This window comes from Conger conger, chromosome 6, assembly GCF_963514075.1.
Source record: "Conger conger chromosome 6, fConCon1.1, whole genome shotgun sequence".
Classification (NCBI taxonomy): domain Eukaryota; kingdom Metazoa; phylum Chordata; class Actinopteri; order Anguilliformes; family Congridae; genus Conger; species Conger conger.
The window spans coordinates 46,643,250-46,669,705 of NC_083765.1; the positions used below are offsets into that span (position 1 = coordinate 46,643,250).

Here is a 26,456-nt window from a genome sequence, read left to right on the forward strand (position 1 = left end):
GATTACGGCCGAGCACTCAGTGCGGAATGCTCAGTGCTTTCAGTGAAGCGGCGAGCTCTGTGACGGAGAGCACCGGTAATGGTGCATAATGGCACAGTAACCGCTACACCACACGCGGCAAAGAGCTACTCATTAGCACACAGAGATGCACTTAACCCTTTCGAGGGCAGGCGTTTCTGGAATGTCCCCCCCCGCAGAAGCGCATCCATCAAGGCGACTTCAATAATATTTGGGCGTATACATAATATATGGCAATACAGCAAGTGAAGAACACAAATTAATGGGACATCAAGACATCATATTTCAATTGGGACAAGGCCGGCCATCTCCATACTAGAAACCGTGTCATAGACAAGGAATCTGTTAATTGACAAGTGCGGTCTACTTAACCGGGTTAATAACAGGCTAACGAACGAGTGATGCACCCAGTCTGCCTGAAAACGACAGCAAGGATACAAAACAAACAAACAAAACAAAAACAAATCTACATTTATGCCAGAAAGTCTGTTGTAAACGAACATAACAAAGCAGGAATATCTGACTAGGCTACAAGCAGAAGGGGGATGAGTCAGTGCCGGACTCTTTGCATACAAAACATTAAACATTAAAATGCTTTTATTCCTTAAGACCCCACAAACTCTACAAAGGAAAGGAACATTTTATTCACACAATTTATATTTCCTCTCCAAAAATGGCAGCTAGTTCCTAGCAGAGCCGTTTAATGTTGCATTTTATGCAACTGCATCTCTCACATCCTCTCAAGTCATTAACATGACAGTGTGTCTATTATTACATGAAGAAGCCTTGGCCCTCCCTGGTTTTAAGAGACCGCTGAATGCAGCAGGTAATGGCAGCACTGTTGAGTGGGAACACCGTGTGGACTTCTGACAGTTCACAGTGACATCGGAACACTCCTGGTTCTTCCCTAAGAACCCTAACCCACTGTTGCTAGACCTCAGGACCTCAGACCTCAACTTACCAATCTGTTTGCTATGCGATTTGTTTGGAGGAATAAACATACTGTGAGTGACTGCAATCTAACAGCGTTCAGACCGGCCCTGCGCCGTGGCTTCCCCCAGCATTTACCATCACCATCACCTCCCTGTGGCCGCTCGTCTCCTGAAATGCACATTACCTCCATGCTCAGCAAACTTGGGGTTGGAGAGGATCTGTTTGCAGAATTTCAGGCCATTTCTGTACTGCTTGTGTTCGTAGCATCTCTGTGGAAAGAAAGCAGGAGAGAGTGCGTGTGTTATACATTATCATGCCAATAAAACATTGCTTCAATAGCGTTAAGACCGAAGACACAGCAGCGGGCATTGGCACAGCTATGAAGGCTGTGAGGGATCTCACACAACGGCGGTTTGGATAGAGGGTTTCAGAAAAAAAGCTCACAAGTCAACCTGGATACACTTGGAAGCTTTTGACTTAATGGGCACAAGATATTTTAGTTAATGGCGCTTTGGATGAAGGAGGTTTCTTCACGACCACATCTAAATCAAAGCTCCCAAAATGCATCAAAGTCGACTGGTGAGCTTTTGTTCCGAAAGCGTAGGGATGACCTGTACCTGCCTGTGCCTGCACACTGGCAAAGCTGCAATTACCTTCATTTACAGCTCACGTTAAATTTAGATAATGTTACACAACCACCACTGCCATTTCTTCCAGGTTTGAGCTGATTTTGGAAAGCTATGATGAGGTAAGACACAGAAGAAAGTTTTCAGAAATTTGACATGCACTGAACATGTCGGCGTTCAAGCAGAACAAAGCTACTTTGAGCCCCACACTTCTTCTGAGCTGCATGGGAGACGGCTTCAGCCTGGCCCTGCAGTTAAAGCAGCTTTTTTCCCACATCGCTATGAAAAGCATACACTGACGAAACTGTGCAGTTCATTTGGGTAACTAGAATGATCACTTTTTGGCAAAATCTCCGACTACATATTTTACAAATGCAAGCATACCCACACACAGAAATACACTCACACACTTTTACACTTACGTGCAGAACTAAACTCACACACAGAAATACACTCACTTTTACACGTACATGCAGAACTAAACTCACACACAGAAATACACTCACTTTTACACGTACATGCAGAACTAAACCCACACACAGACATACACTCGCACACTTGTGTGCAAACAATGGAAGGCAAAGGCAGCCTTATCCTACGGTGCTGGAAGTAGCCGTTCTGACGACAGAGTATGATAAGCAGAATGAAAGGGGTAAAAACAACACTCTTTAGCAGAGGTGAGGACGTTTATCTGAAAGCAGTTTGTTTTAACCAGGGGAGAGGATGTTTATTCAAACGGGATTTAATTTGACCAGAGTACCTCTCAGTGAGAAGACCCATAATGTACCGTACTGTTTTGTGCATTAAAGCCAAATACACAACAGTCACCAATGACAAAGAATCACATCCAATTGTCACTTTATTTGGCAAGTATGTTGATCATTATGCAGGAAGTTACAACCTTCTTTTCAATAATTTATGCTTTAAAGACAAAAACTGCAGATTCCACAAGTGCAGGGCAATTTGCAAACATTTTTCCCCCCTAGGAAAAATAAAGTTTGCAGAATCATAAAGCTGTGTTGTCATATCCAAAAAAGTCCCGATGACACAACATAGACGTATGAGGCAGTGAACGGACCTCGGGGCTGTGGATTCCAGGCCTTGCTAAGGGCAGCATTTCCCAACCTTTTCCCTTCGCAATACATTTTACAAATTTACAGAATCTCATGGCACCCCACTCTCAAAAGAGAGAAAAAACTGGTGTTGTGTTGATGTGATGGGTCAACAGTTAACCTAAAAAAAAAATATTTGGGGGTTTAAACCAAGCTATACGCATTTGAATGACATATTTTGGCTTCTGTGGAAGGGATTCTTTCATCAACGTTTTTCAAAATGATTTGAGCTTTCACATTCTTGTTAACACACAGCACACATCACACCTCACCCAACAGCACAGCAGGGTGCCGTGGCACACCGGGCGGGAAACGCTGTCCTCAGGCACAGTCCAGACCTCAGCCATATCGTTTTGGTTGGCACTGGCGCATTAGCCATCCATACTCCTCCTCCTGTGCACTGGGACAACTGGCAGGACAGAGCCGGGCTGGGAGCGCTAGGCTAACACAGCTAACAGGCCGACGCCAATGGAGAGGAATGAGGTACAGGAGGGAGTGGCGCTGCCAGCTTCAATGGAGGGAAATTGTTCATGCTTCTACATTAATAGCCACTTAAGCAGAAGAAAAGACTACTTTCTTCTAGGATTACTTCAGTACAGTGAAACGACAATGTTACAGGAAGCTCCCACTTGTTGCACTTTTGAGTTTCGCATAATAAATGGAAACATCAGACTGCACCCCTGGCGACATTACTACACAAACAGTGGAGACTCACATTTTGTTTTCTGAATAACAGACTGAAAGCATATTTGGGTCCTAGTTTGTCCCTCATGCTGTAATAAAACAGCAGAGCAAAACCATGATATCACAAGCGTAGATTCATTTTGACCCATCTGATATTAATCAAGGCCAAGACATGAGCTGCAACAGAAGAGTCAAATGACTAACAGTGGAATAAACCTCATCGCTTGTATCAGATTTTTACATTTAAATCAGCCATAATCACATCTAGGGCATAAGAAAATGGTCAACAATAATCACTTCAAATACATTATACCTACAACAGCAGAAGGCAATAGTAAAATATACTCCATTAACATCATATGAAAATATTTTTTGGAATGTTACACACCCAAAACAAAAAACGTAAATGATAAAATCTCTGTTTCGCAACTGTTGGCTTCTCAACATTGCAATACAGCAACGGTAAGAATATTTTGCAATGAAAATTGCTATTTACATATGGCTACTGGAATATTCTCTGATAGATATAAAGTTACCAACAGACCTAGCTATCACATCTGTCTTGATGAAGAAGACAAGAAGTTTGCGAGGAACAAACAAACACAAGCCCTTCATCTTGCAACAACTGCAAAACAGTGAGCGACACCCTCTGGAATATCTTCTAAAACGATTAGACTTCTGAAGTCTGCACTGAAAACCGGACACTCAGTCCGTCAGAGCTTTGCCAGAGCTCACTTGATATGCTGCAGTCTGCCCTGGACATTCTCTGAGGAGTGTTCATGCTGACTTGTTGCGGATACATACAAAAACAGTCTGCAGGTACCAGGTGAAAAAGGACAAAATGACGATAACAACCTATAAGAAGGGTGTGGCCTGGGTCAGGCCTGAATGACTGACTGCCAAGTGGATGCAGTGACGGAAAATACCAAAGGCAAAGCCACAACCAGGCAGATGAGGAACTTTATGGTGCTCAAGGTACATGTTTGTTGTGGAGAGCCTGTTTCAAAGCAGGTAAAAGCAAGGTGTCATAATTCTGTATTTATAACGCGATCATATAGGTGCTAGCCTGCATCACACCCACAATAAAGAGATAGCCACGTATGATGAATAACTACCTTGAAAAGCATTTTATCAGCCACTTGCTCCCTCATTTGACCTCACATAAGTGGGACAGAGTAACTGCTTCTGTCCAAATACAATGCAATACAATTTTTAAGAAACTGCAATCTTCTGCAGCTTGTAAACGAGTCCTTCTGGGTGCATACACCATTTTAATAAATACACACACACACATTCAACCATGTCTTCAGTAACAGACAGCTCAATAATCGGTTGCTCATTTCTACCATTAAGCAGCTTTTAAACACATGGATTAGGCCCACAGCCCAGTGCTTTCAACAACGGGGGAGAGAGCTGTTGGGGAAACACTAGCATGGGTCTGAAGATTGGTGACTCAGTCTGAAAGAAGGTACTATTCCAATCACAGCCATCTGTGAGCAATAAAAAGGCAGGACTGACAGTGAGCTCCTCCACTTGACCAAAGGCATCCAAGAACAGCCCTTTGATAACAGACGCACAGACAGTCATTCTGGACATGCTGTTTATTGATCGACAATGTTCAAAACAGGTGGTGGCGTACTTTCACTCCAGTCAGTATGTTAAACCAGGAAATAGAATTTGGCACCTGTAAAGCAAATTCAGATAAAGTAGAATAAAAACTGCATCTTGATGAAAACTTGTCATCTTATCTAGATGCTGTGTGACAGCATAATTAAATCACACAAAACTGTGTCCCAAACACCCACCAAGGCAATTGGATATTAAACTCAGTTTATACGTTTAAAAATCAGTGCCGTTCCTTGACTGAACCAGAGTTGGCGTGCAAAGTAGGCGTCTAATTAAGAGTACTGACAGACAGGCCAAACTGCCAGAATCATGTGATGGTTCTAGTAGAAAGTACAGCTGTCAAATAGATCCACAATGAAAGATAAGCAGTGTGTGTAAATGTGCTGGCTTTTCATTTACCATTCTGATAGCATCGTATTTTCTGTGCATGTCTGGCATAGGGGCAGCCCGTAGCGTAGCGGACACATGACTGGGACCCGGAAGGTTGGTGGTTCAATCCCCAGCGTCGCCACAATAAGATCCACACAGCTGTTGGGCTTGAGCAAGGCCCTTAACCGCACATTGGCCCTTCACCTCACATTGCTTCAGGGTGGACTGTCTCCTGCTTAGTCTAATAAACATTAAGTCACTTTGGTTAAGAAGTGTCAGCAAAATGACATGTAATGATAGATAAGACATAATGGTATCTCTTCTTAGAAGTGTGAACAGGTTTGTAAAAATCTCTTCCACAGATGCAATTTAGTATTGTATCTGCAGGGCTGATAATCTTACACATGAAAGGGCAGAACCGTGAAACAGATTCCTTTGTGCACTAATTTAAGTTAATATTCTGTATTAAATTGTACAGAATCACAATGTACAGCAATCAGACTGAAAATACTTCAGGCCTAGTTTTTCATGCAACCTGATTCCATTGTACAACACTGACAAGCAGCAAAGAGACCAGAATGCTATCAGAATAGTTTGCATAAAAGTCAGTTAATATCATGGGTTGTTCTGTAATTTCTGCACAAAACATAAGAAATACAGAATTCAGACAATTCCACTCTCTGCGACTGCAATGTGCTAAGGGCTCTTTGCTTCATACACTTGTATTAACTCCTCGCTATAGGAGGAGAAACTGCAAGGCAAGCACGGAATGCTCCAGAGGAACTCCCGAGCCATCATTGTCATCTTCCCTTGCGTTACAAGAAAACCCTAGAGCTGTGCTAGAGTACCGTGAAACTTTTTTCCGCATTTAGTTTTGCTTCTGTTCAGTGTAATAACCTTCAAGTTTGAATGCGGTTTGAATAAACCCGCATTGAAAAGGCCATAATACCAAGCATATTCCTGATAAGGAGTAATCAATGGCGTTTCATCTGGCTTACAACTAAGCCCATCAATGTTTTTATAGTACTGTATGAAACCAGGTTTACACACTAAAAAAAATATGTATTGGTTTTGATTTCTTTAAATTACAAATGCCAGAGTGGTGAAGACAGACATTTCATCAAACTGTTGTCACACAGTATTTGTGTTGATGCTGGTCAGAAGGAAAACCAGTGAGCAAAACGAGGTGGACGTAGATTTGCATCTGTAGTCATTAGCAACGTGTTAGGAGCCCACTGCTGCGTCTGCCAAATATCAACAGTGTTAATGCGTAAAAATCCCCTGGCGGAGGTGCCCGTGCTGTCGACTCCCTTGCTCTGTAAATCCCAGTAAGACCATAATGATAAAGGAGGGCTTTCACAGCTTTGTTCGACACTAATGCAAACGTAAATAGGCTGCCGTGTCATATTTTAGCGGTTTGGGAACTTCAGCACAGAAATATTATGTTTTATTACATTTTAGAATTTTTGTTTTACACGCAAACCTGAACTGATGCAACTACATCTAAAACAAGTGATGACATTCACTAGTTGTATATGGCTGTATGACAGAACTATGAAGACAAGAGCGTTGTTTAAATGCGATGAAAAGAATCAGACCATTGACTAATCCACTTTTTCATTTTAGAGACTGATGAGTTAAATCAAACTTCAGACAAAGTGAAAGTTGCTGTATTAAAGTGGAACTCTTTTTGGAACTTCTTTTCATTTTAGTTCCAATTCTTGATTTTAAAACTGGTTTCAGATCAGTCGTAACAAATCACAACTAAAATGGAAACAGGGATCAGTAAATGCAAAAACTTGACAAATGTGCTCAGATCAGAATGTGAGAATTTGAACTCAAACCATCATTTCTGATGCTTTCAACATGTACATTCCATCGATTTTTATCAGAATGCATATTAGTAGATAGTCTGCATAGCTCTAAAAGATAAAACAATAATGCACATTTAACATCCAGTGCTGGGTCAAGCACATGTACGTGAACACTAAAATAAACCCCATGCCTTTTTGGGTACACCTGATACTCTGCATACCACAATGCACCATCGGGAGCAGGACTAGCTGCTCTTCACTTCCTGATCAGCACGTGCTCGCTACCTTCAGCTGGCTCTACCAAATCAGTGAAGCTCTTGCAACTTTGAAGGAAACCGTTGACACATTTCACGCACACCTCACAAACACAGAAACAAACCATTAATATGAGAATACCTCTCATCTACTTTCAGACATGCAGCTTGACAGATACACTATGTGTAGAACATGCAGGGGAGCTTGTAACAGTAGCTACACAAACCGTGTAGCAGAGTACAATGCACGATAAAGTTGCCTAAAACGATAGCATAACCATAATCTATTTTAAATACCGCAGATAACTGATCTCGCTAGTGGTAGTACGACGGCGTTTCCACAACATAAACAGGGTGCCAAGAAGACATACGTATTTCCTACATAATTTTAAAGGCAGTCATTTGAAGAATGACTGAATTGAATATGGTAGCAATACATATAGTTCAAATTTGCTGAACTGCACGGAGTAACATACTTCACACAACTTGCGCTACAGTAACTCGCCTAATATAGTAAATTCCGTTTGCTAACCTTCGAGCTATAGCTAGCTGAATAGGTTACAGTTAACTCAGTGGGACATCGGGCAGGGCAAGATAATATAGCTAACGTAGCGGGGGAAGTTATACGTTTTCCAAACAGTAAAGTTTGCTGGTAAGACTTTCGACGAAACTGTAAGCTTCTGCATGACATTTCCAAGACAGGCCTTGCTAGCAACCTGTCAGTATCGGAAGTGGCGTTTCTTGCACTTAACGTTATCTACCTGGCCCGGACAGAACCATCTCAAAGTTATGACAAGCGACCTCGCCTGCTCCTGGCTACGGAACTTCTGGATAACGTGCGCTAACCCGGTTTGTAATTTCCAAAATGTTAGCTAGATTCCGAGTAGCAGTGTGCCAACTCATTAACGCGAACAAAATTGCACGCTAAACGCGCCGTGATTTAGCATGTAGCTATAGCTAACGTTTGCTAGCTAGCAGGCCCAGAAATCTGTCTCCATCTATTAAACTGAACTTCAACTTAAAAGATCAGCTAAATACAGAGAAATAGCCATTTTGCAACAAGATACGATGGTGCAAAAGTTTGATAGCCATCTGATTCCAACATATAGGTAGCAAGCAAACTCCAAATCCTGTGTAAAAAGTGCTATGATTGAGTGGTGGTCTAGCTAGCCGATTTTGCTTCGACAAACAGAATAGCTATTCAGCAAATTCGTAAATGAAAGTGTGGCGAAATAATGAGCGTTTCGCTGTGACAGGTACCTCGTTAACAAGCTAACCTAGCCGGCTGTGTGGAACCCTCGCACGCCTAGCCTTAGCCTAGCGGCAGCGCTAGCATCCCCAACGCACCGGTGTGGAGCACCTGACACAGCAACAAAGCAAATATGCTATGTACGCAATTTAAATTCAGTGGAGAATTGCTGGACAGCAAGTTAATATTGACAGTTGGTTAGAAACTAGGCCCACAAATGAAAGGCTAATACCAACCAAACCCTAATATTAAGAGTGATCACTCGTTTTAACCTCACGGTAGACACCGACATTTTAGCCAGCCAGAGCATTAGCTAAGCCACACAGTGCGACAGCATAATGCACAATCTTGTTCAGCTAGTTATGCCAGCGATCGAACCACCGAACTCTCCTCATGGTTTCAGCAAGACTTAGCAGATATCAACACCAGGATTTCCACAATCATCCTTCTGTAGGCGCTAGCTAGCTAGCTAGCTAGCTAGCCAGTCAGATAACTAATACCAAGCTAGGCCGACGGCTGCACACATTGCGTGAGGAAAGGCAAGGGATCATGCAACGAGTGCCGGCGGTAGAGCGGTCTCTCCAAACAAGGTGGCCAGCTAGGAAGCTACTGCCAGGATATATACTCACCAAAATCCTCTTAAAGAGAGCGTTCTCCTTAGGCGGCAAAGTGACTGTCGGCATTGTTCGGGTCACAATATTTCCTTTAGCTCAGCACATGTGAATTACCACTATGTAAATCTCTCTCTCCCTCTCTCCCCTTGTTCTCCGACTCTTCGCTCTGGCTCGATCGCTCCCTTTCGGGCTCTCCTCTCTCACGTGGTGACTGAAAGCCCCCTTCAGCCCAAAATGGCCGATTCGCTTCTCCTCCGGGTCAAGCTGGTCTCTGCGTCTGCGTCGGGCACCCCCGCGTTGAAGCATGCATTCATCGCTACACTGGACCTAACGCTAGAGGTCGCGCAATCGTTTTGTTGGAACCAGAATCTCCTCTTTCCCTTTCCCCTGCAAAGATTCAAATTAATTCGCCAATGAAATAGGGATAACACGTATACTATATGACATGTGCATATATTTTGTTGGCAAGCTTTGCCCAAGTTGTAGTTATTGGTCAATCACTAAGACCAAGTTTAACTTGAAAACCCAAGTATTATGCAAGGATCCAGATGGATAAATTGTGTTTTAGCTTAAGGGAACCTGAGGGGACCCAAAATGATGGACAGCACAGCTTCTGTTTTTTCATTACTTTACAGGTGGCCAAAAAGATCACACCTGTCTCAAGAAATAACCTGAATTTGGTCGAAGGCCCATTTGTGTTAGAAAAGACAGTTGATCCAAGCATTTCGACAAATAGCATGCTGATAAATACATGTCCTGTCCAAATAAACATTTGATATTGTCTTAATGCAACAAAACACAAAAACACACATGAAAAGCAATGTCCTTAAATTATAACAATAAAATAGGTGACTGTTTTAATAATATTTGGATAGTAACATTGTGAGAACATTTTGTGTTAGCTGGGAGTATACTAAACCATGCAAAATACATGTAAAAAAAATGAATAACTTGGATTTTCACACCATAGAAGCATTGTGTCATAATAATGCTGGATTCCAGGTGTTAATTAATTAAATTATTCAGCTGAGGCTTTTAACTCCCCCTGGAGCAATGTGGGGTTATGGCTGACAGCTGAGCAGATCATGGCTACACTGGGGCTTGAACCACCAACCTTTCAGGTCCCAGTCATGTAACTTAACCACTAGGCTACAGTCTGCCCCATGAGATGATTCAGAGGAATGAAGATACATGATTGGCAGGGTATCATGAATGTTGCAAAGGGGAAGACACAATTTTATTTCAAATATACCCTCATTTAAATTCTAGTTACAATCAGAACAGTGCACTGAAATGCTTATTCAGCTTTCCTGTTAAGTGGACCAAGGATTTGGGCTTCCCTGTTTGTGATGTTCCACAAAATTGATATTCTATTCCATTATTGGCATTTGGCAGACGCTCTTATCCAGAGCGACATACAGTTGATTAGACTAAGCAGGAGACAATCCTCCCCTGGAGCCTTGCTCAAGGGCCCAACAGCTGTGCGGATCTTATTGTGGCTACAATAAGATCTTATTGTGGATTAGAACCACCAACCTTGCGTGTCCCAGTTATTTACCTTAACCACTACGCTACAGGGGATATACATATATTTGCCATATATTACATTCCAGATTTCAGGGTGCAACTCTTCAGTGCTTCAATATGTTTGGCAACAGTCATAGCACATCTATACATCAAGTCATCTATGGTAAAATGATCTTTGCAGTGGCTGGATTTTTTAAAATGTACAGTCCAAAATTTTGGATCATGTGATGCCTCACATAGACATTGCCTCTATATTGTAACTGTGGCAGCTAAAGTAGATTATTTAATTACACCGTTTCTGTTCTCCATTCATCCATTTGGATTTCAATTAAATTCTATTTCCTAAATTATAGCCCCTTGAGCCTGAGTCTACACTCTTTTCCGGGTGATTAGAATTGACTTTGTTACATTTCTTCTTTTTCAAAGACAGTGAGAGAAGTGTTTGGAAACAATACATATATCGAACTGCTGTTCTGAACAGATATCCACACAATGAATTGCCATCTCCTATCCAGATTGCAGACCTGTGCCACTGATATTCCGACATATTGTATAAAAGCTGGTAGGCCTATTATTAATTCGTTCTAAATTGTCCTTGATTTTGTGACAATATTATTAAATGTATGATAATATAAATACTCAGCATATGTAGGTAATTGGTATTTCTGGATGATGTAACGTTACGTTGGGTCCTTTGTTACGATCAGGATGTATCGAAATACTCTGCGATCATAACCAATGCTTGCGCTCAACAGCCCGACTAATCGAGTGATGATTCTTGCAGAGTTTGGCCAGAGGATTGAGCAGACGTCCATCCTCAGCAATTGAAATTATGTCTCTAGCCAGGGTATTGTTGAAGGCGACAACAGCCAATAAGGGTGAGTATAGAATTATTATTAATATTATTATAAATGACATACGTCACTGTTAATTTGTCTTGCTAGGTAGCTAATTGAAGAATGTCTAACTAACTTGGCTAGCTAGCTAACTAGGCCCGGTCAATCCTGACCTTCCCTGAAGTACGATGAGCTAACTAACTAGCCCTGCTAAATTAGACATCATAAGTTACTTCTTCATATTTAGCTGACGATGCACATATCTCATATAATGTAGGTCCACAGTTTTACAACAGAAACATGGCTACCAGTAAACCTATAGATAAATTCCTTAGCTAACGTAGCAAGGTAACGGACGTCGACACCGAGCGAAGGTTAGGTCATATTAGCAAGCAAAGTAGCTATTTCATTTGCTAAATTTGTTCTGAAAATGAACCTTCCAAACGAAACAAAAGATTCAAATTTTCTTGTCTGGACAACCAAAAATACGTTAAAAATCTGTCTGTGTGGGCCTATTTAGCTGGCTGGATAGCGATAGCTAGGTCTAGCTGGGTAACAACCTCATCAAGGTAGCTAAGTTAAGTACACGGTATGTTTTCAGTAATGTTACAGATTGGCGTATTATCTTCGCCATTTCCTAAGTTTGAACATACAGTGCAACTGTTACTCATTTCGATGAGTTGTAATTAAATGGAGGCATTGTTTTCTTTCATTGTACTACCAGCGGTTGCCCGTTCAGCTTTCACTGCTAGAAAGCCTGATTACACAAACATCAACTGGTTGCGCGTGGGTCTGGCATTCGGGACTTCCGCTGTTCTGTGGGGACTGGTAATGTAATTTTTCAGAAATTGCACATATATTTTATGTATATTTAATTTATATAACCCTGACCTTTGTTTCTTAGTTCTCTTGCTCAATGTACCCCTTCAGAGAAGTTCAGTTGTAAAAGTTTAGGCCACCCACACGTGGTCTCTTCTGAAGGTTTCACTGACAGCCATTTCACTTATAAGCAAGTGAATGCTCTGGTATTCCTGATGGGCTCCCAAGCTGGCTTAATTTAATGTGCTTATACAAGGGATACATGACAATCTCCTGCAACAGCACATTATTTTGATTACGTTTCTCATTGTTCCCAGAAATATTCATTAATTAAATGTACCTTTTGTATTTCCAACTGTAATAATATGGTAGTCTATATTCCTAAAACTGGACCTATAACTGTTATTTCGAACAATTTTTCCATAGCTTTTCAAGCAGCACAGCGAAGACGTGCATGAATATAAAAAGAGGAATGGACTTGAGTAGTAGAAGTCCAAGTGGCAAGTGAGTGTTGCACAAATGAAAGTTTGAACACCAGAAATGATTAATTCAGAATGATCTCCTAATGATGATTTTTGTAATAAGAACAGTAACAAGTATTAATTTAATTGTTATTAATGCAGATTCAAAATTGTAATTGTATTTTCCCACTTTTTACAGGACAAAAAGTATAGAGGTGAAAGTATGCCGAGAGCCTGCTTGATTTGTTTTCCATTGTATATTGCTGAGCTAGTCGTGGTTAATGCATCAATCCATGTTATGTAATAAATAAAGTTGTAAATATATTCTCTCTACAGACATGTAACTTGTTCAATCTCCTTATTTAAGAAGTGTGTGTTATTTTTACATTTACTCCATGGTAATTTTAGGCCTGTCTCCTCATTGCGCTGCACAGCGAGTGAACAGGGGTGACCCACACTGAGTGAACAGGGGGTGACCCACACAGTGAGTGAACAGGGTGTGACCCACACTGAGTGAACAGGGGTGACCCACACACTGAGTGAACAGGGTGTGACCCACACTGAGTGAACAGGGTGTGACCCACACTGAGTGAACAGGGTGTGACCCACACACTGAGTGAACAGGGTGTGACCCACAGTGAGTGAACAGGGTGACCCACACACTGAGTGAACAGGGTGTGACCCACACTGAGTGAACAGGGTGTGACCCACACTGAGTGAACAGGGTGTGACCCACACAGTGAGTGAACAGGGGGTGACCCACAGTGAGTGAACAGGGTGTGACCCACACTGAGTGAACAGGGTGTGACCCACACAGTGAGTGAACAGGGGGTGACCCACACAGTGAGTGAACAGGGGTGACCCACACAGTGAGTGAACAGGGTGTGACCCACACAGTGAGTGAACAGGGTGTGACCCACACTGAGTGAACAGGGTGTGACCCACACAGTGAGTGAACAGGGGGTGACCCACACAGTGAGTGAACAGGGGTGACCCACACAGTGAGTGAACAGGGGGTGACCCACACAGTGAGTGAACAGGGTGTGACCCACACTGAGTGAACAGGGTGTGACCCACACAGTGAGTGAACAGGGGGTGACCCACACAGTGAGTGAACAGGGGTGACCCACACAGTGAGTGAACAGGGGGTGACCCACACAGTGAGTGAACAGGGTGTGACCCACACAGTGAGTGAACAGGGGGTGACCCACACAGTGAGTGAACAGGGTGTGACCCACACTGAGTGAACAGGGTGTGACCCACACAGTGAGTGAACAGGGGGTGACCCACACAGTGAGTGAACAGGGGTGACCCACACAGTGAGTGAACAGGGGGTGACCCACACAGTGAGTGAACAGGGTGTGACCCACACAGTGAGTGAACAGGGGGTGACCCACACAGTGAGTGAACAGGGGGTGACCCACACTGAGTGAACAGGGGGTGACCCACACAGTGAGTGAACAGGGGGTGACCCACACAGTGAGTGAACAGGGGGTGACCCACACAGTGAGTGAACAGGGGGTGACCCACACAGTGAGTGAACAGGGGGTGACCCACACAGTGAGTGAACAGGGGGTGACCCACACAGTGAGTGAACAGGGGGTGACCCACACAGCGAGTGAACAGGGTGTGACCCACACTGAGTGAACAGGGGGTGACCCACACAGCGAGTGAACAGGGTGTGACCCACACTGAGTGAACAGGGTGTGACCCACACACTGAGTGAACAGGGGGTGACCCACACAGTGAGTGAACAGGGGGTGACCCACACAGCGAGTGAACAGGGTGTGACCCACACTGAGTGAACAGGGGGTGACCCACACAGTGAGTGAACAGGGGGTGACCCACAGTGAGTGAATGGGGAACGGGGGGTGACCCACACAGCGAGTGAACAGGGGGTGACTGCACGACTAGCACAGGCAATGCAAAAAGGCTGCAGGTGCTCCACTAACCAGAAGTTGCCCTTGAGCGATGTGATTGGGGGAACACCCTGATGACCTTGGGGTGATAGCATGAGCCAGAGGTGGGGAAAGTGGGCCGCATCCATTTCTGTTTATTTACTTAATTACTCCTAACTTTTCCGCCATCTAAACTACATTTTAGCCACATTCTTGTGTTTTTGCGAATGTCCTGGTGTCCAAATATTGGATGCTTTACTGTGATCTAATCTATGAGTCAACCAGTTTTTGTGGATACGGCCAGTTGTATAATTTGGCCAGGGTAAGTTGTAATGTTTTCCTCCACAGTTTACCATGATAGCCTTTTATGCATGTCCCTTACATCAGTGTGGGAAAGGACAGTGAAGAGCCAATCTGCCAGCTCTATTCTGTGCAATTTTCTTGTATTTCTTGTATTTCTCACTCGAGTGAACTTATTCAGACATAGGGTGAGTATCACATTTTGGAAATAATTGATGTGGGACAACTATTATTCAATATAGATAGTCTTTGAAGATACTGCTTTTTATACAAAAACATAATTGACATGCATATACAAAAATATATATTTTATGAAAGGGATGCCCTATTAATTTCATTCTTACAATGTCAAGTACATGCATGAATGGAACAAAGGGGAGTAGGAGTTGGTAGGAAGAGTCTTTCACTTTACCACTTTTGTGGTTTAATTCAGTCACTCAACATTTGTATGAAGTCTTATACTTATACCTATACTTAAAATCTACTGATAAACACGAAAATAATGGAAAACTAAAATAATGTCATTATACATAGGGATAGAGAGAGTTCTGGACCATATCAGAAACAGCTTAATTGCCTACTATTGGACTTACTAATCAATAGTAGGCAAGTAGGCAGTTTCGGACACGGTCCTACGAAAACCGTGTTCTGTACAAATGAAAAATGTAGGCAGCGCAGAGGGCAGATAGAACTTGACTGAATACAGGTGGGCGTGTCTTCTACAAGGGCTGTTAAACCAAGATGGCTTTCAAAACTGCCAAATTGGCTTCTGAATTCTGATCCTCTTTAAACCAGTAAACGTCATCAGTCATTAAAACGACTTATGTAATTAGAATACGTTTTAAACGCTCTTGCTCAGTTTAAAGTAGAAAGCCATGATCCCTTAAATGTTGCAGGGGGGCGTGCCTTTTGTTTGCTGTTGGTAATGGAGACAATTTAAGTATCACTGTCCTATTTGACCCGAACAACACCAGCAAATTTATAAAAACATTCTGAATAATAGCTGTAAAATCAGTGATCGTCCCAGTTCCATGTTATTCGCTGCGTCCACGAAACAACCAACCTGAAAATGATTACATTTAACACACGATTTCTTAAGTTGTATTTCCCCACGAAACCGAAGATGGCGCTTACTGAAATTAAGGTTATAATCATTTAAAAAATGTAACATCTACGAAAAGAAAATCCCGAATTATTCCTGGACATAATCCCAATGCCACGCCCCCTACTCTGTCCAATTCTTTATTAAATATCTGAGGGCATGTTGATTGCGAACCATGCCTTTTAAACAGTGTGCAATTAGAACGTACAATTAGATTATCTTAATTGCGTTAAAAAATAATAATAATAATAAATTGAAAACTCTCGTAATTTTTGGTGTATTATCACGTGTTTATATGACCTTTTCCCTGTGCTGTGTGACGTTTTAAGAGGGGGAGTTGGCGAGCTTGCAGCTAGTCAACCAGCCAAAGCTGGATTTCATTCCAAACGATAACCATTCAGTCACCATCTACCGAAGTGCACGGTGTAGTTTTGTCCACTGGACTGAGCAGCGATGTTTCTCTGCAGAACGGCCTGGCAAAGACTTGGGCCTTTGGCAAGGAAGACAGTCACACCATTATCCAAAAATGGTAAAAGTACAATACTTTTTTCCTCAAATGGTACTAGTTGTCTTAAAACAAGAGCTGCTCAATTGCATGTAATAGTTCAGAGTACAATTATTTTGTGGATTTCTGAAACAAGAAAGGAAATATTTGAAGGTCATATGTGTATTTTACTATAAAACATCAGAATTGTGCACCGATGCTGCACTTGCTTCAAAGATAATGGCTTCGCAACAATTTAATTGAGTGTTACACAACACGTTTAAAGGGGAAGTACCATTATTTTTTTTATACGACAGTCATGACTGCTGATGCGCTGATAGTTTTAACAAAGAAACCACTATTCCATGGAAAATGCATATAACTGATGGACATATTTGCGACTTGATATTTAGAAATGGTGTATTTAAACACGTCTCGCAAAATGTAAACTAATGTAGGATGATTAATAATTGGGTGGCTATCTGGATAATTGGTCAAAAGAGGCGCTCTTTTCTCTCCAAATTTTGCCACATGTACTATGATTAATCTTGGCACATTTTAACGGAATACGTAAATATGTTTTAATATTTTTTATAACGACCATACAAAAATCCATGACCTTTGTTAAGTGGTGACTAAGATGGTGGAGTGTCTCCTCTTGCTCACGTGTGAGAAAACGAGTTGGCCGAGCTCTATGTATAGAGAACATAAAGAATGTGTAGGCCTGCATACGGGACAAATTTCAAATGGGCTAAACTTAAACTTTGTTCTCTCCCGTCTGGTGTAGGAAAACCCCCGAAAACACTTTTCCAAATTCAACCATGATTATGCACGAAGCGAAGCTGGCATTAAAGCCTTGTACGATTGCAGAAATGGGCCATGGAAATTGCATAAATTTAGGCTTTATCAGAAAGTGAACTAAGTGCATAAGCAATCTCCATAAATATGCATTTATCATTATTTATTTTTGTTTTTCAGTGAATGCTGTAGCTTAAGAAGAGAACTTGGCACCGTGGTGGTTTTAATTGGAACGAATTCATTTTTTCATTTGTATTTACTAGCTAGTGAACAATATTGTTATCCACGTCGCTACATTATTCGGTTGTGAACCTGTTCCATATGTACTTTCTCAAAATGGGGAAACTTATTAAACTTGGAAATATCCTGCACCAGGCGAGGCAGGCGGCCCGGACAAGGGGTATAGAAAACAGTTGTGGAATAAGACATGGTTTGTTTGCATACTTTAAATGAGTACCGGTTTTGTTTAATTTATCTAAATTATATTGGATTCGGCCAAGGGGGGGTTGGTAGAATTGTAAATGTCTTCACCGCACAGCAAATTTAGGGCTGAGACCAACAAGGTGAATATGACAGTGGCCTGCTGACGAGCTGGAAACCATCTTTGAGGAGCTTACGTAACTGGAAAATGGGGCCGGGTCTCCACGTGCATATTCTTGTGCAAACAGCCCTATACTGCATGTACAGTTCTGTTCGGCCATGTTTGAGCCCTGAGCTGCAGAGATGAAAGGTGTCATGGTGTAATCCACTGCCACGGCACATGGATACCTTCTACTTCTGAGGCTGCTTTACTGATTACGAATATAAATAAAACTAGCGTCTACAGTCTAATTGTAGGGATGCGATTAAACGATCGACAGGGTTTATTCGCGTGAGAAAATTGGTCTCCGCTGGATTCTTTGTTTGTCTGCGCCAGTCGAAAGCGCATGCAGAGGGTGGGCGTGTCTCATGCGCAAGATGCTGACTCTCTCGTGCTAATACAATTCAATCACGGAAAATCCTTTTGATGATTTGTTTCACTTCATTTTTTAAATTATTTTTTCTTCTCCCATGTTTACGATAATCGGTTGTATGGTGGATAGATCAACTCCTGCTGTTACACACCGGTTTGTAAATTTTGAAGTTGCGACAACATTGCTTGCATTTTATAAGAATATATAATTGCGAAGAATAATCTGGTGTCAAACGACTGATCTCGATTTCAACAGTGGGCTAGTATTGTTGTACTCCGGTGTTTTCAAAGATTCGTCCAATTCTAACCGTCGAGTACAAAAAATAAATTAATGCTGGACGTGCGAAATTTATCGACATTCTGATTCACACCTTTTTCATTGGATTCATTTGTTGAATTAAATGCTTTGTTTTTTTGTTTAGAAGTGCGGTTTCACCTGCATTTATTTTATTTTTATTTTATATATATATATATATTTATATATATATATATATATAAATATTTTTTTGTTTTTTGTTTTTTACACCGTCACTTGATTAAATAGGTTTTCGGCTACGTAAGCGTGTCTCGACTTGTTAAGTGGGAATACGAGACTAGTCCTCATTGTTCCAAGTCTGACTTCAGGCATTTTTAAACTCGAATCCTAAAGTCACCTGTTCCATTTTCACAAAATGGAATGTAACTTTTGTTTGACAGGGTAGTCCTTAGTTTCGAATATTGGCGTTTGACAGACAAAGCTATTCTCAATTAATTTCCATGGTTTTCGATCCTGCTTTTCCTCCAGTACTGCTTTGATGGAGATGTTTTCAAAGGTTTCTCTTTGTTCATTTTTTACCTAAAATAATCCCTGTTTGTGAAGTCCCTCTAATGACATTGAAAGTAATATTTGCATTTGAAGTTAATGGTTTTCATTGCTCAAGTGGAAGACATTTGAATCCTGATTAGAAAGCGTTTGAGCAGAAGCCAATGAGCTTTGGCAGTTGTATTTATGGGTGCCTAAATGCATTCTTCACAATCCAATAACCCCTGAGAATCCTTTACAGGGTAAAGCAGATCAATTGTACAACACTGCAATGCTCTGCTCTCATGTGTAACAAACTTGTTCTGGGGCTTTTATTCTAACTGTTAGAGTAGGGTGTGCCATTTGATATAAATGAAATGATAAAATATACACAATGGGATTTAAAACTACAAAACATGTTCTTTATTTTTATGTGGCTTTGGTATAACCATAGCATTTCTGGGCGTTGTGCCCCTCCAGGACTGCAGTTCTGAGAATTGTGCTTAACCATATGAATTGAGCTTGTGCAGTGCATGTGGCACTGGCCTGCCTTGATGTCACTTCCTAGATGTTAACCTGCCCCTCCCTCTGTCCCGCAGTGGTTCCAGTGCGATCCATGTCCTTCGGGATTCCCGGGGGCTCCGGGCAGAACCTTGTGTACTACATCATCGGCGGTGGCTCCCTCACTGCAGCTGCAGTCTACGTGAGTGTCGCCCCCTTGTTCCTAATACCTGTTCCAAATTTCTTGGGTCTCCAGCTGTGTGCTTGGACTATTCAACCGTAAAACTGCATTGGAACAGCTTTCCAAATTTGAGATGAGGATTGGCTGCTCTAGTTGTAATGCAGTTCCGTGGTCTAGGGGTTAAACCTGAGGTTTAAAGTCCACCCAAGCATGCTACAATTGATACCGCAAGTTTCAGTACTACTATCGCCCTCCAGGTAGCAGTGTATTGGGAGGCAACTGGTTAGACTTTGTACTGCATGCAAAATGTCTGCCTCACTGTAGTGTTTATGCTGTTGGTAAGGAAGACCGTGTCTAAAGGGGTCTGGACAAGTTTGATTTCTTTCCACCACCACCCCTCACCCTCTTCCAACAGGCTTACAGGACTGTAACCGGCAAGGAAAAGGCGCCAGAAATCAGCAGTCCAGTTGAAGTCCCGAGTAAGTCCTGCATGCCGGCCAGCACTGTACAGGGTTGGGTTGGGGCATGGGGGGTTATACCAGGGGTACAATCTGCCTGCTTTGAAACTCCTATTTGGTACTGACCAACCTTTCGCTCCCCAAGCGCCAACATGTTTGTTGGTTCTTGCAAAGCGGAAAGTGGCAGTAGGATGAGGCGGTGGTTGGGAACTGGGCCACAGGAATGAACTTGCTGAATGGGATTAGGAATACATGAATCGGTCTGTCACTCTTCATTATTATCGGGTATTAATTGAACTAAAAAGACTTTCAAAACAGAAGGCTCACCTAAGGTGTCATTGGTATCTGGCACCAGGACACAAATGAGAAATGCATCGAAACCACCATTTTATTTGTATTTTTTCAAACACCCTACAGTATTGATGTACACCATTGGATGGCAATGGTGTACATCATTGTCCCTTGCAAACGGCTTTGGTCATAAGCTTCCTTATTTTAAAAAGATTAGCCCAGGGCTTTTGGCCTGTGTAAGTTAAAGGTCTGCCTGAATCGAGAGGGTGAAGACCAGGCAATGTGTTTGCTGGATGGCCTTCCTGTCTGTCATTAGCCTGACTTCATCAGAGCTCACGGGTTGGTTACGTGCTTAGCTGCCGTGGTCACAATCTCCCTTGCACGCCCCCACCCTTTCCCCTAATCACACAGGCTTGCTATAAATGGAGTCCATGCTGTTAAGAATGTGTGCCAGTGGCTGGGTGTGATTGGTAGGTTCTTTGGACACCTTGGTGTCTTTTTGAGCCAGGTATGGTGCCGGTCAGAACTCCATGCTTCATGATTCTTCCATTTTGTCTGTTGTACATTACATTACATTATTGGCATTTGGCAGACGCTCTTATCCAGAGCGACGTACAACAAAGTGCATACCCATAACCAGGGATAAGTTGGCTGAAAGACCCTAGAGGTAAGTACAATTTCAACTGCTACCTGTACAACAAAGATAAGGACAAGGGCCATTTTTTTTTTTTTTTTTTTTTTTTTTTTTTTTGAACAAACAAACAAAGAGCAAAAGTCACCAAAGTTAACTATCCGAACACTGCTTACCTAGCCAACTAAAATACTGATACACAAGTCACAGAGACAACAATTAAGGTTCACAGGGAGGTAGGGAGGGATGGGGAGAGGTGCTGTTTGAAGAGGTGTGTCTTCAGCTTGCGCTTGAAGGTGGGGAGGGATTCTATAGTTCTGACCTCAACGGGGAGTTCGTTCCACCACCGTGGAGCCAGAACAGACAGTAGTCGTGAGCGTGAGGTGGAGGTTCTGAGAGGGGGAGGTGCCAAGCGGCCTGTGGAGGCTGAACGAAGAGGTCTGGCAGGGGTGTAGGGTCTGATGATTTTTTGCAGATAAGCTGGGGAAGACCCTTTAACTGCTTGGAAGGCTAGCACCAATGTTTTGAATTTGATGCGAGCCATGACAGGCAGCCAGTGGAGGGAAGTAAGCAGGGGGGTGACGTGTGAGTATTTGGGAAGGTTGAAGACCAGACGAGCTGCTGCATTCTGGATGAGTTGGAGGGGTCTGATGGCAGACGCTGGGAGGCCAGCCAAGAGGGAATTGCAGTAGTCCAGGCGGGACAGAACCATCGCTTGGACCAGGAGCTGGGTCGAGTAGGGGGTGAGAAAGGGGCGGATTCTCCGTATGTTGTATAGGAAGAACCTGCAAGACCGGGTCACCGCCGCAATGTTCTCGGAAAGGGACAGTCTGCTGTCCATCACCACGCCGAGGTTCCTTGCACTGGGTGACGGCGTGAGTGTGGTATCCCCGAGGGAAATGGAGAGATCCAGATGGGGAGAGGTATTAGCAGGGATGAATATCATTTCAGTTTTACCTGGGTTGAGCTTTAGATGGTGGTTGTCCATCCAGCTCTGGATGTCCCTCAGGCAAGCAGAGATACGGGCTGAAACCTGCGTATCAGACGGCGGGAACGAGACGAAGAGTTGGGTATCGTCCGCATAGCAGTGGTAGGATAGCCCATGTGCAGTGATCACAGGGCCAAGGGAGCGAGTGTAGAGAGAAAAAAGAAGCGGGCCAAGGACTGAGCCCTGGGGAACTCCTGTGGCGAGGGGCCGAGGTGTCGATACCGAACCAGCCCAGGCAACCTGGAAGGAGCGACCAGAGAGGTAGGACTCAATCCAGTCCAGGGCTGTGCCACAGATGCCCGTTGCTGACAGGGCAGACAGGAGGATGGAGTGATCCACAGTGTCGAAGGCAGCAGAGAGATCTAGAAGAATGAGGACAGAGGAGAGGGAGGCTGCTCGTGCGGCATGAAGTGACTCACTGACGGAGAGGAGCGCAGTCTCTGTCGAGTGGCCCGATCTGAAGCCAGACTGATGGGGGTCTAGCAGGTTGTTGTTAGAAAAGAAGGAAGAAAGTTGAGTAGAAGCGGCTCGTTCTATAGTTTTAGAAAGGAAAGGAAGAAGAGATACCGGGCGGTAGTTCTGGATGATGGAGGGATCCAGGGTAGGCTTTTTTAGCAGCGGAGTGATGTGGGCCCTCTTGGAGGATGCCGGAAAACAGCCGGAAGACAGGGAGGAGTTGACAAGGGAGGTGACAAATGGGAGAATGTCAGGTGTGATAGTTTGGAGAAGAGAAGAGGGGATAGGGTCAAGGGCACAGGTTGTAGGGCGGTGGGAGAGCAGGAGTTGAGAAACATCAGAGTCTGTAAGGGGGGAGAAAGTGGAAAAGGAAGGGATGGGCCTAGAGGGGGGGAAGGGCACAGTGAGGGGGGCGGCGGTTGTAAAGGATCTGCGGATGACTGCGACCTTCTCATCGAAGAAATCAGCAAAGTCATCAGCAGCGACGGAGGACTGAGGAGGAGGAGGCGGTGCGTTGAGGAGAGAGGAGAAAATGGAGAAAAGTTGTAGCCAGATGATCCTGCAGCTCTTCAAATTGAGACCTTTTCCCCATCAAGTGCTGATTGAGCTTCATCTCATTGAGCTTATTCTAAGTGCATATACATCGACATCCTTGTGGATCTAAACTCTAATGTTGGGGATTCCCTTTTGGTTCTTGTATCAAACCAAAGCAGAAGCAATTATAGTGGGGTGTGGAGCAAACCTATTACACTTTGGACTGTTTTAACAGGCAAGCCATCAGTCGTCAGAATTTAAAGTGAGGAGTAGTCTCAATTATGTGTTGGATGAATGTACAATTGATTACTCCAAAGGGGTTTTCTGAAGGCTACATTTCCACTTTTCCTAATGCAATACTCTAGCAAAGGAACCAGTTAGTAGTGCTTAATCCTTGTTTGATCTCAATGTATTAAAGTATTGCACTATTTTGTAAGTTCTTACCTGACTGCTAGTTGCTAACTCTTGTTTTGATCCTTCCATAATCTGTGTGATTGCTTTCATAGACTAGAGATGATTTTTATTTTTCATTATTATTATTATTTTTAAAGCTCCCAATTTGGAATTGGGCCTTGCATAACTCGATTACTGGACTCATTAATCACGAAATTAAGCGCTTGCAGGTACTGGTAGCTACAGAAATGCAGATGGTCAGCCAATGTCTACTCTGGTTTAGTTTGCTCTTGAGTCTCCAAATACTTTGGGAATCCATTGAATTTTCAAACTTTGTTTTGCCTGCTGAAGTTTTACTCCTATTGGGTGAAGGTATTCCACTGTGTCCATGCCTTGCAAGTGGGTGTTGCTCCTGTATTCAAAGTGCCGGAGAAATGTTTGCCTCTGCTAATTTTTTTTACAGGGCTGTGTAGTGCACAGGAAGGCTAGGGTGTAGCATGCATAACTGATGTGACAAATGCAATATTAAACTTTCAGAACCGTTCATTTAAGTGGAAACTAAATTAGTCTGGAACTCTTGGAAATGTGTTTCTAGCTAATGGTTTGCCTACAGTCTTGATTGCTTTTCAAATGGTCTTAGTACAGCCAATTTGAGCAGCTGCATGTCCCCCATTCTGCCCTTTCTTTCAGCCACAGCAGAGACCGTTTGAGATTCTGCTTTGTTTCTCAGTGGTGGTGTTCTTGCTGCTCTGTCATTTTTAGGTGCGGTGGTTGAAGAAGCTGCCCCAGTCGTTGCAGAGGCTCCCGCTGAGCCTGTGGTTGCCGAGGCTGCTCCCGTGGAGACTGTTGCTGTGGAAGCGCCGCCTGCAGAGGCCGCTCCTGCGGAAACCGCGGTTGCCGAGGCCGCTCCCGCGGAAACGGTTGTTGCTGAGGCGGCTCCCGCGGAGGCGGCTCCTGCTGCTGTGGAGGAGGCGCCGGCAGTAGCCGAGGCCGCTCCAGCGGTAGAGGAGGCGGTAGCGGCCGTTGCTGAGGCAACTCCGGCTGTAGAAGAGGCTGCGCCGGCGGTAGCCGAGGCCGCTCCGGCGGTAGAGGAGGCGGCCCCCGTCGCTGCTGAAGCGGCTCCAGCAGAGGCCCCCGCGATAGAAGCCGTGGCGGTGGCGGTAGCGGAGGCTCCGGCGGAAGCGGCACCGGCTGAAGCAGCCCCTGCGCCTGCAGAGGAGGCCGCGCCCGCCCCAGCAGAGACCACCGGTACAGCCCCCGAGGCGGCACCAGAGCCAGTCGCCGAGGCTGCTGCCGCCTAGGCCCAGGGTTCAGAGAGTGCACAGCGCTACAGAAGAGGCACAACTCCTTTTCCTACCAACCAGTCCCAGCCCATGTAACCTTTTACAATAAGTTGCAGAGGTTAACCAATACTATGCACACTTAGTTTTGGGCTCCAGTCTTCTCCCTCTTCTGAACAGACCTCCTCAAAGGCCATTTACTCTACATTTCTACAGTTTCGAAACCATTGAATCTTTAGTACAATGCAGTGTAGGCAATTATCTATGGTGTTTTTTTGTTTTTTGTTTCTCTTCTCCCCTCAAACTGGCTGTCTCAAGTACAGTTTGAAATGAAGTATTACTCTGTGGCCCAGGAATTTTAAATTCCAATTTGAATTCTTAAACATGGAAAAGCATCCTTGTATAAAGGGGCACTTGAAAATTGGGGGATATGATTCCCGTGCTTGCTGAAAGTACAACCTTGACCTCAAAATTTGATGAGAAGTGTTTGCAATACCAATCTGGGCATGTCGATCATGCCTTGACCTCATTTTGATAAAAAAAAATAAAAATTCAGGTTATGGTAATGAACACATTACCTATACAGATATGGCGTAGGAGACCGTTCTTTGATCCTCTGCTGCATCTTATTGTGAAATGTGACCAAAACCTGTCAGTTTCCTCTTCCTCCTGCTACAAACTGCTGCTCAACCCTCAACAGTTGTTTACAGACCTGAGCCAATCTACCTTCATAAAAAAAAAACCCGATAGTAGTGAGCACCTACCTTGCCTGCCTTACCTCCTCAGAAGCCAAAGCTGCACCTGTTGTCTTGCAGCTCTTCTGACTGTTCAACTTTTCTGTCTGCAACCAGCCACTGAAACACTACCAGCTGCTCATCCACACACTTACCCACAGCAACCTTGAGTTAGGCCTTAAAATTGTGCTTCTCTGCCCTACCATATGCCGACTGCACCCAACATGTTTGTAGAACAATGTGATTTGTCATTTTCATTAAATCTTTAGAAAAACCGCTGACCGTTTTCCATACGCTAAGAACTGTTACGGTGTAGTCTTTACTTGTAACTGTGAAGCTCGTGCAAGGGGACATTGCATTTTAAAAACCCACGCAGTATCACTTTAATGTATATTGTATCATAGTTCACGTTGCTACCTTAACCAGTTAAAACATTTAATCACGGAACAAGGGAATTCAAGCCACGTAATAAAGGCTTTGACTATATTTGCTGTGTTTAATCTTTCATAATTGTGGGTGTCTTTGGAAATGTGGATGCATTCCCACTTTGCAAGTTTGCATTTTAATGATTAGGTGGCCGAACAGAAGTGTTCCCTGTTTGGAATAATTTATCTGATTGTATGAGAGCCTGATCAATGTTAAAAATGTTATGAAGAGCTATGGTTCAAGAAATGGAAATTAAAAGCACCTTCTCAGCAGTTTCTTTATTGTATTTAAATGAGTTCATCCACCATATCACCTGAACAAAACCA

The 26,456-nt window shown here is 43.4% G+C and overlaps 3 protein-coding genes across 3 annotated transcripts in view; 2 read left to right on the forward strand and 1 right to left on the reverse strand.

Moving 5' to 3' along the window:
• naa15b (N-alpha-acetyltransferase 15, NatA auxiliary subunit b) overlaps nucleotides 1–9,596 on the reverse strand; it is a 29,577-nt gene extending 19,981 nt beyond the window's left edge. The window contains exons 1-2 of the mRNA XM_061245015.1: nucleotides 9,315–9,596; nucleotides 1,136–1,220 (exon numbers count right to left, since the gene is read on the reverse strand). Of these exons, the coding sequence (XP_061100999.1) occupies nucleotides 1,136–1,220; nucleotides 9,315–9,368 (139 nt within the window). The 5' untranslated portion in view covers nucleotides 9,369–9,596. The remainder of the gene's footprint in view (nucleotides 1–1,135; nucleotides 1,221–9,314) is intronic.
• A 1,951-nt stretch (nucleotides 9,597–11,547) lies between these two features.
• On the forward strand, nucleotides 11,548–13,286 carry ndufc1 (NADH:ubiquinone oxidoreductase subunit C1). The gene is made up of 4 exons (XM_061246783.1): nucleotides 11,548–11,704; nucleotides 12,387–12,490; nucleotides 12,908–12,985; nucleotides 13,142–13,286. The coding sequence occupies exons 1-3, from the start codon at nucleotides 11,659–11,661 to the stop codon at nucleotides 12,965–12,967; spliced, it is 210 nt and encodes a 69-aa protein (XP_061102767.1). The 5' UTR covers nucleotides 11,548–11,658; the 3' UTR covers nucleotides 12,968–12,985; nucleotides 13,142–13,286.
• A 3,288-nt stretch (nucleotides 13,287–16,574) lies between these two features.
• On the forward strand, nucleotides 16,575–26,402 carry LOC133131197 (cuticle protein 16.5-like). Its single transcript, XM_061246431.1, has 4 exons — nucleotides 16,575–16,771; nucleotides 19,857–19,960; nucleotides 20,355–20,418; nucleotides 24,453–26,402. The coding sequence occupies exons 1-4, from the start codon at nucleotides 16,696–16,698 to the stop codon at nucleotides 24,989–24,991; spliced, it is 783 nt and encodes a 260-aa protein (XP_061102415.1). The 5' UTR covers nucleotides 16,575–16,695; the 3' UTR covers nucleotides 24,992–26,402.
• Nucleotides 26,403–26,456: the final 54 nt, after the last annotated feature.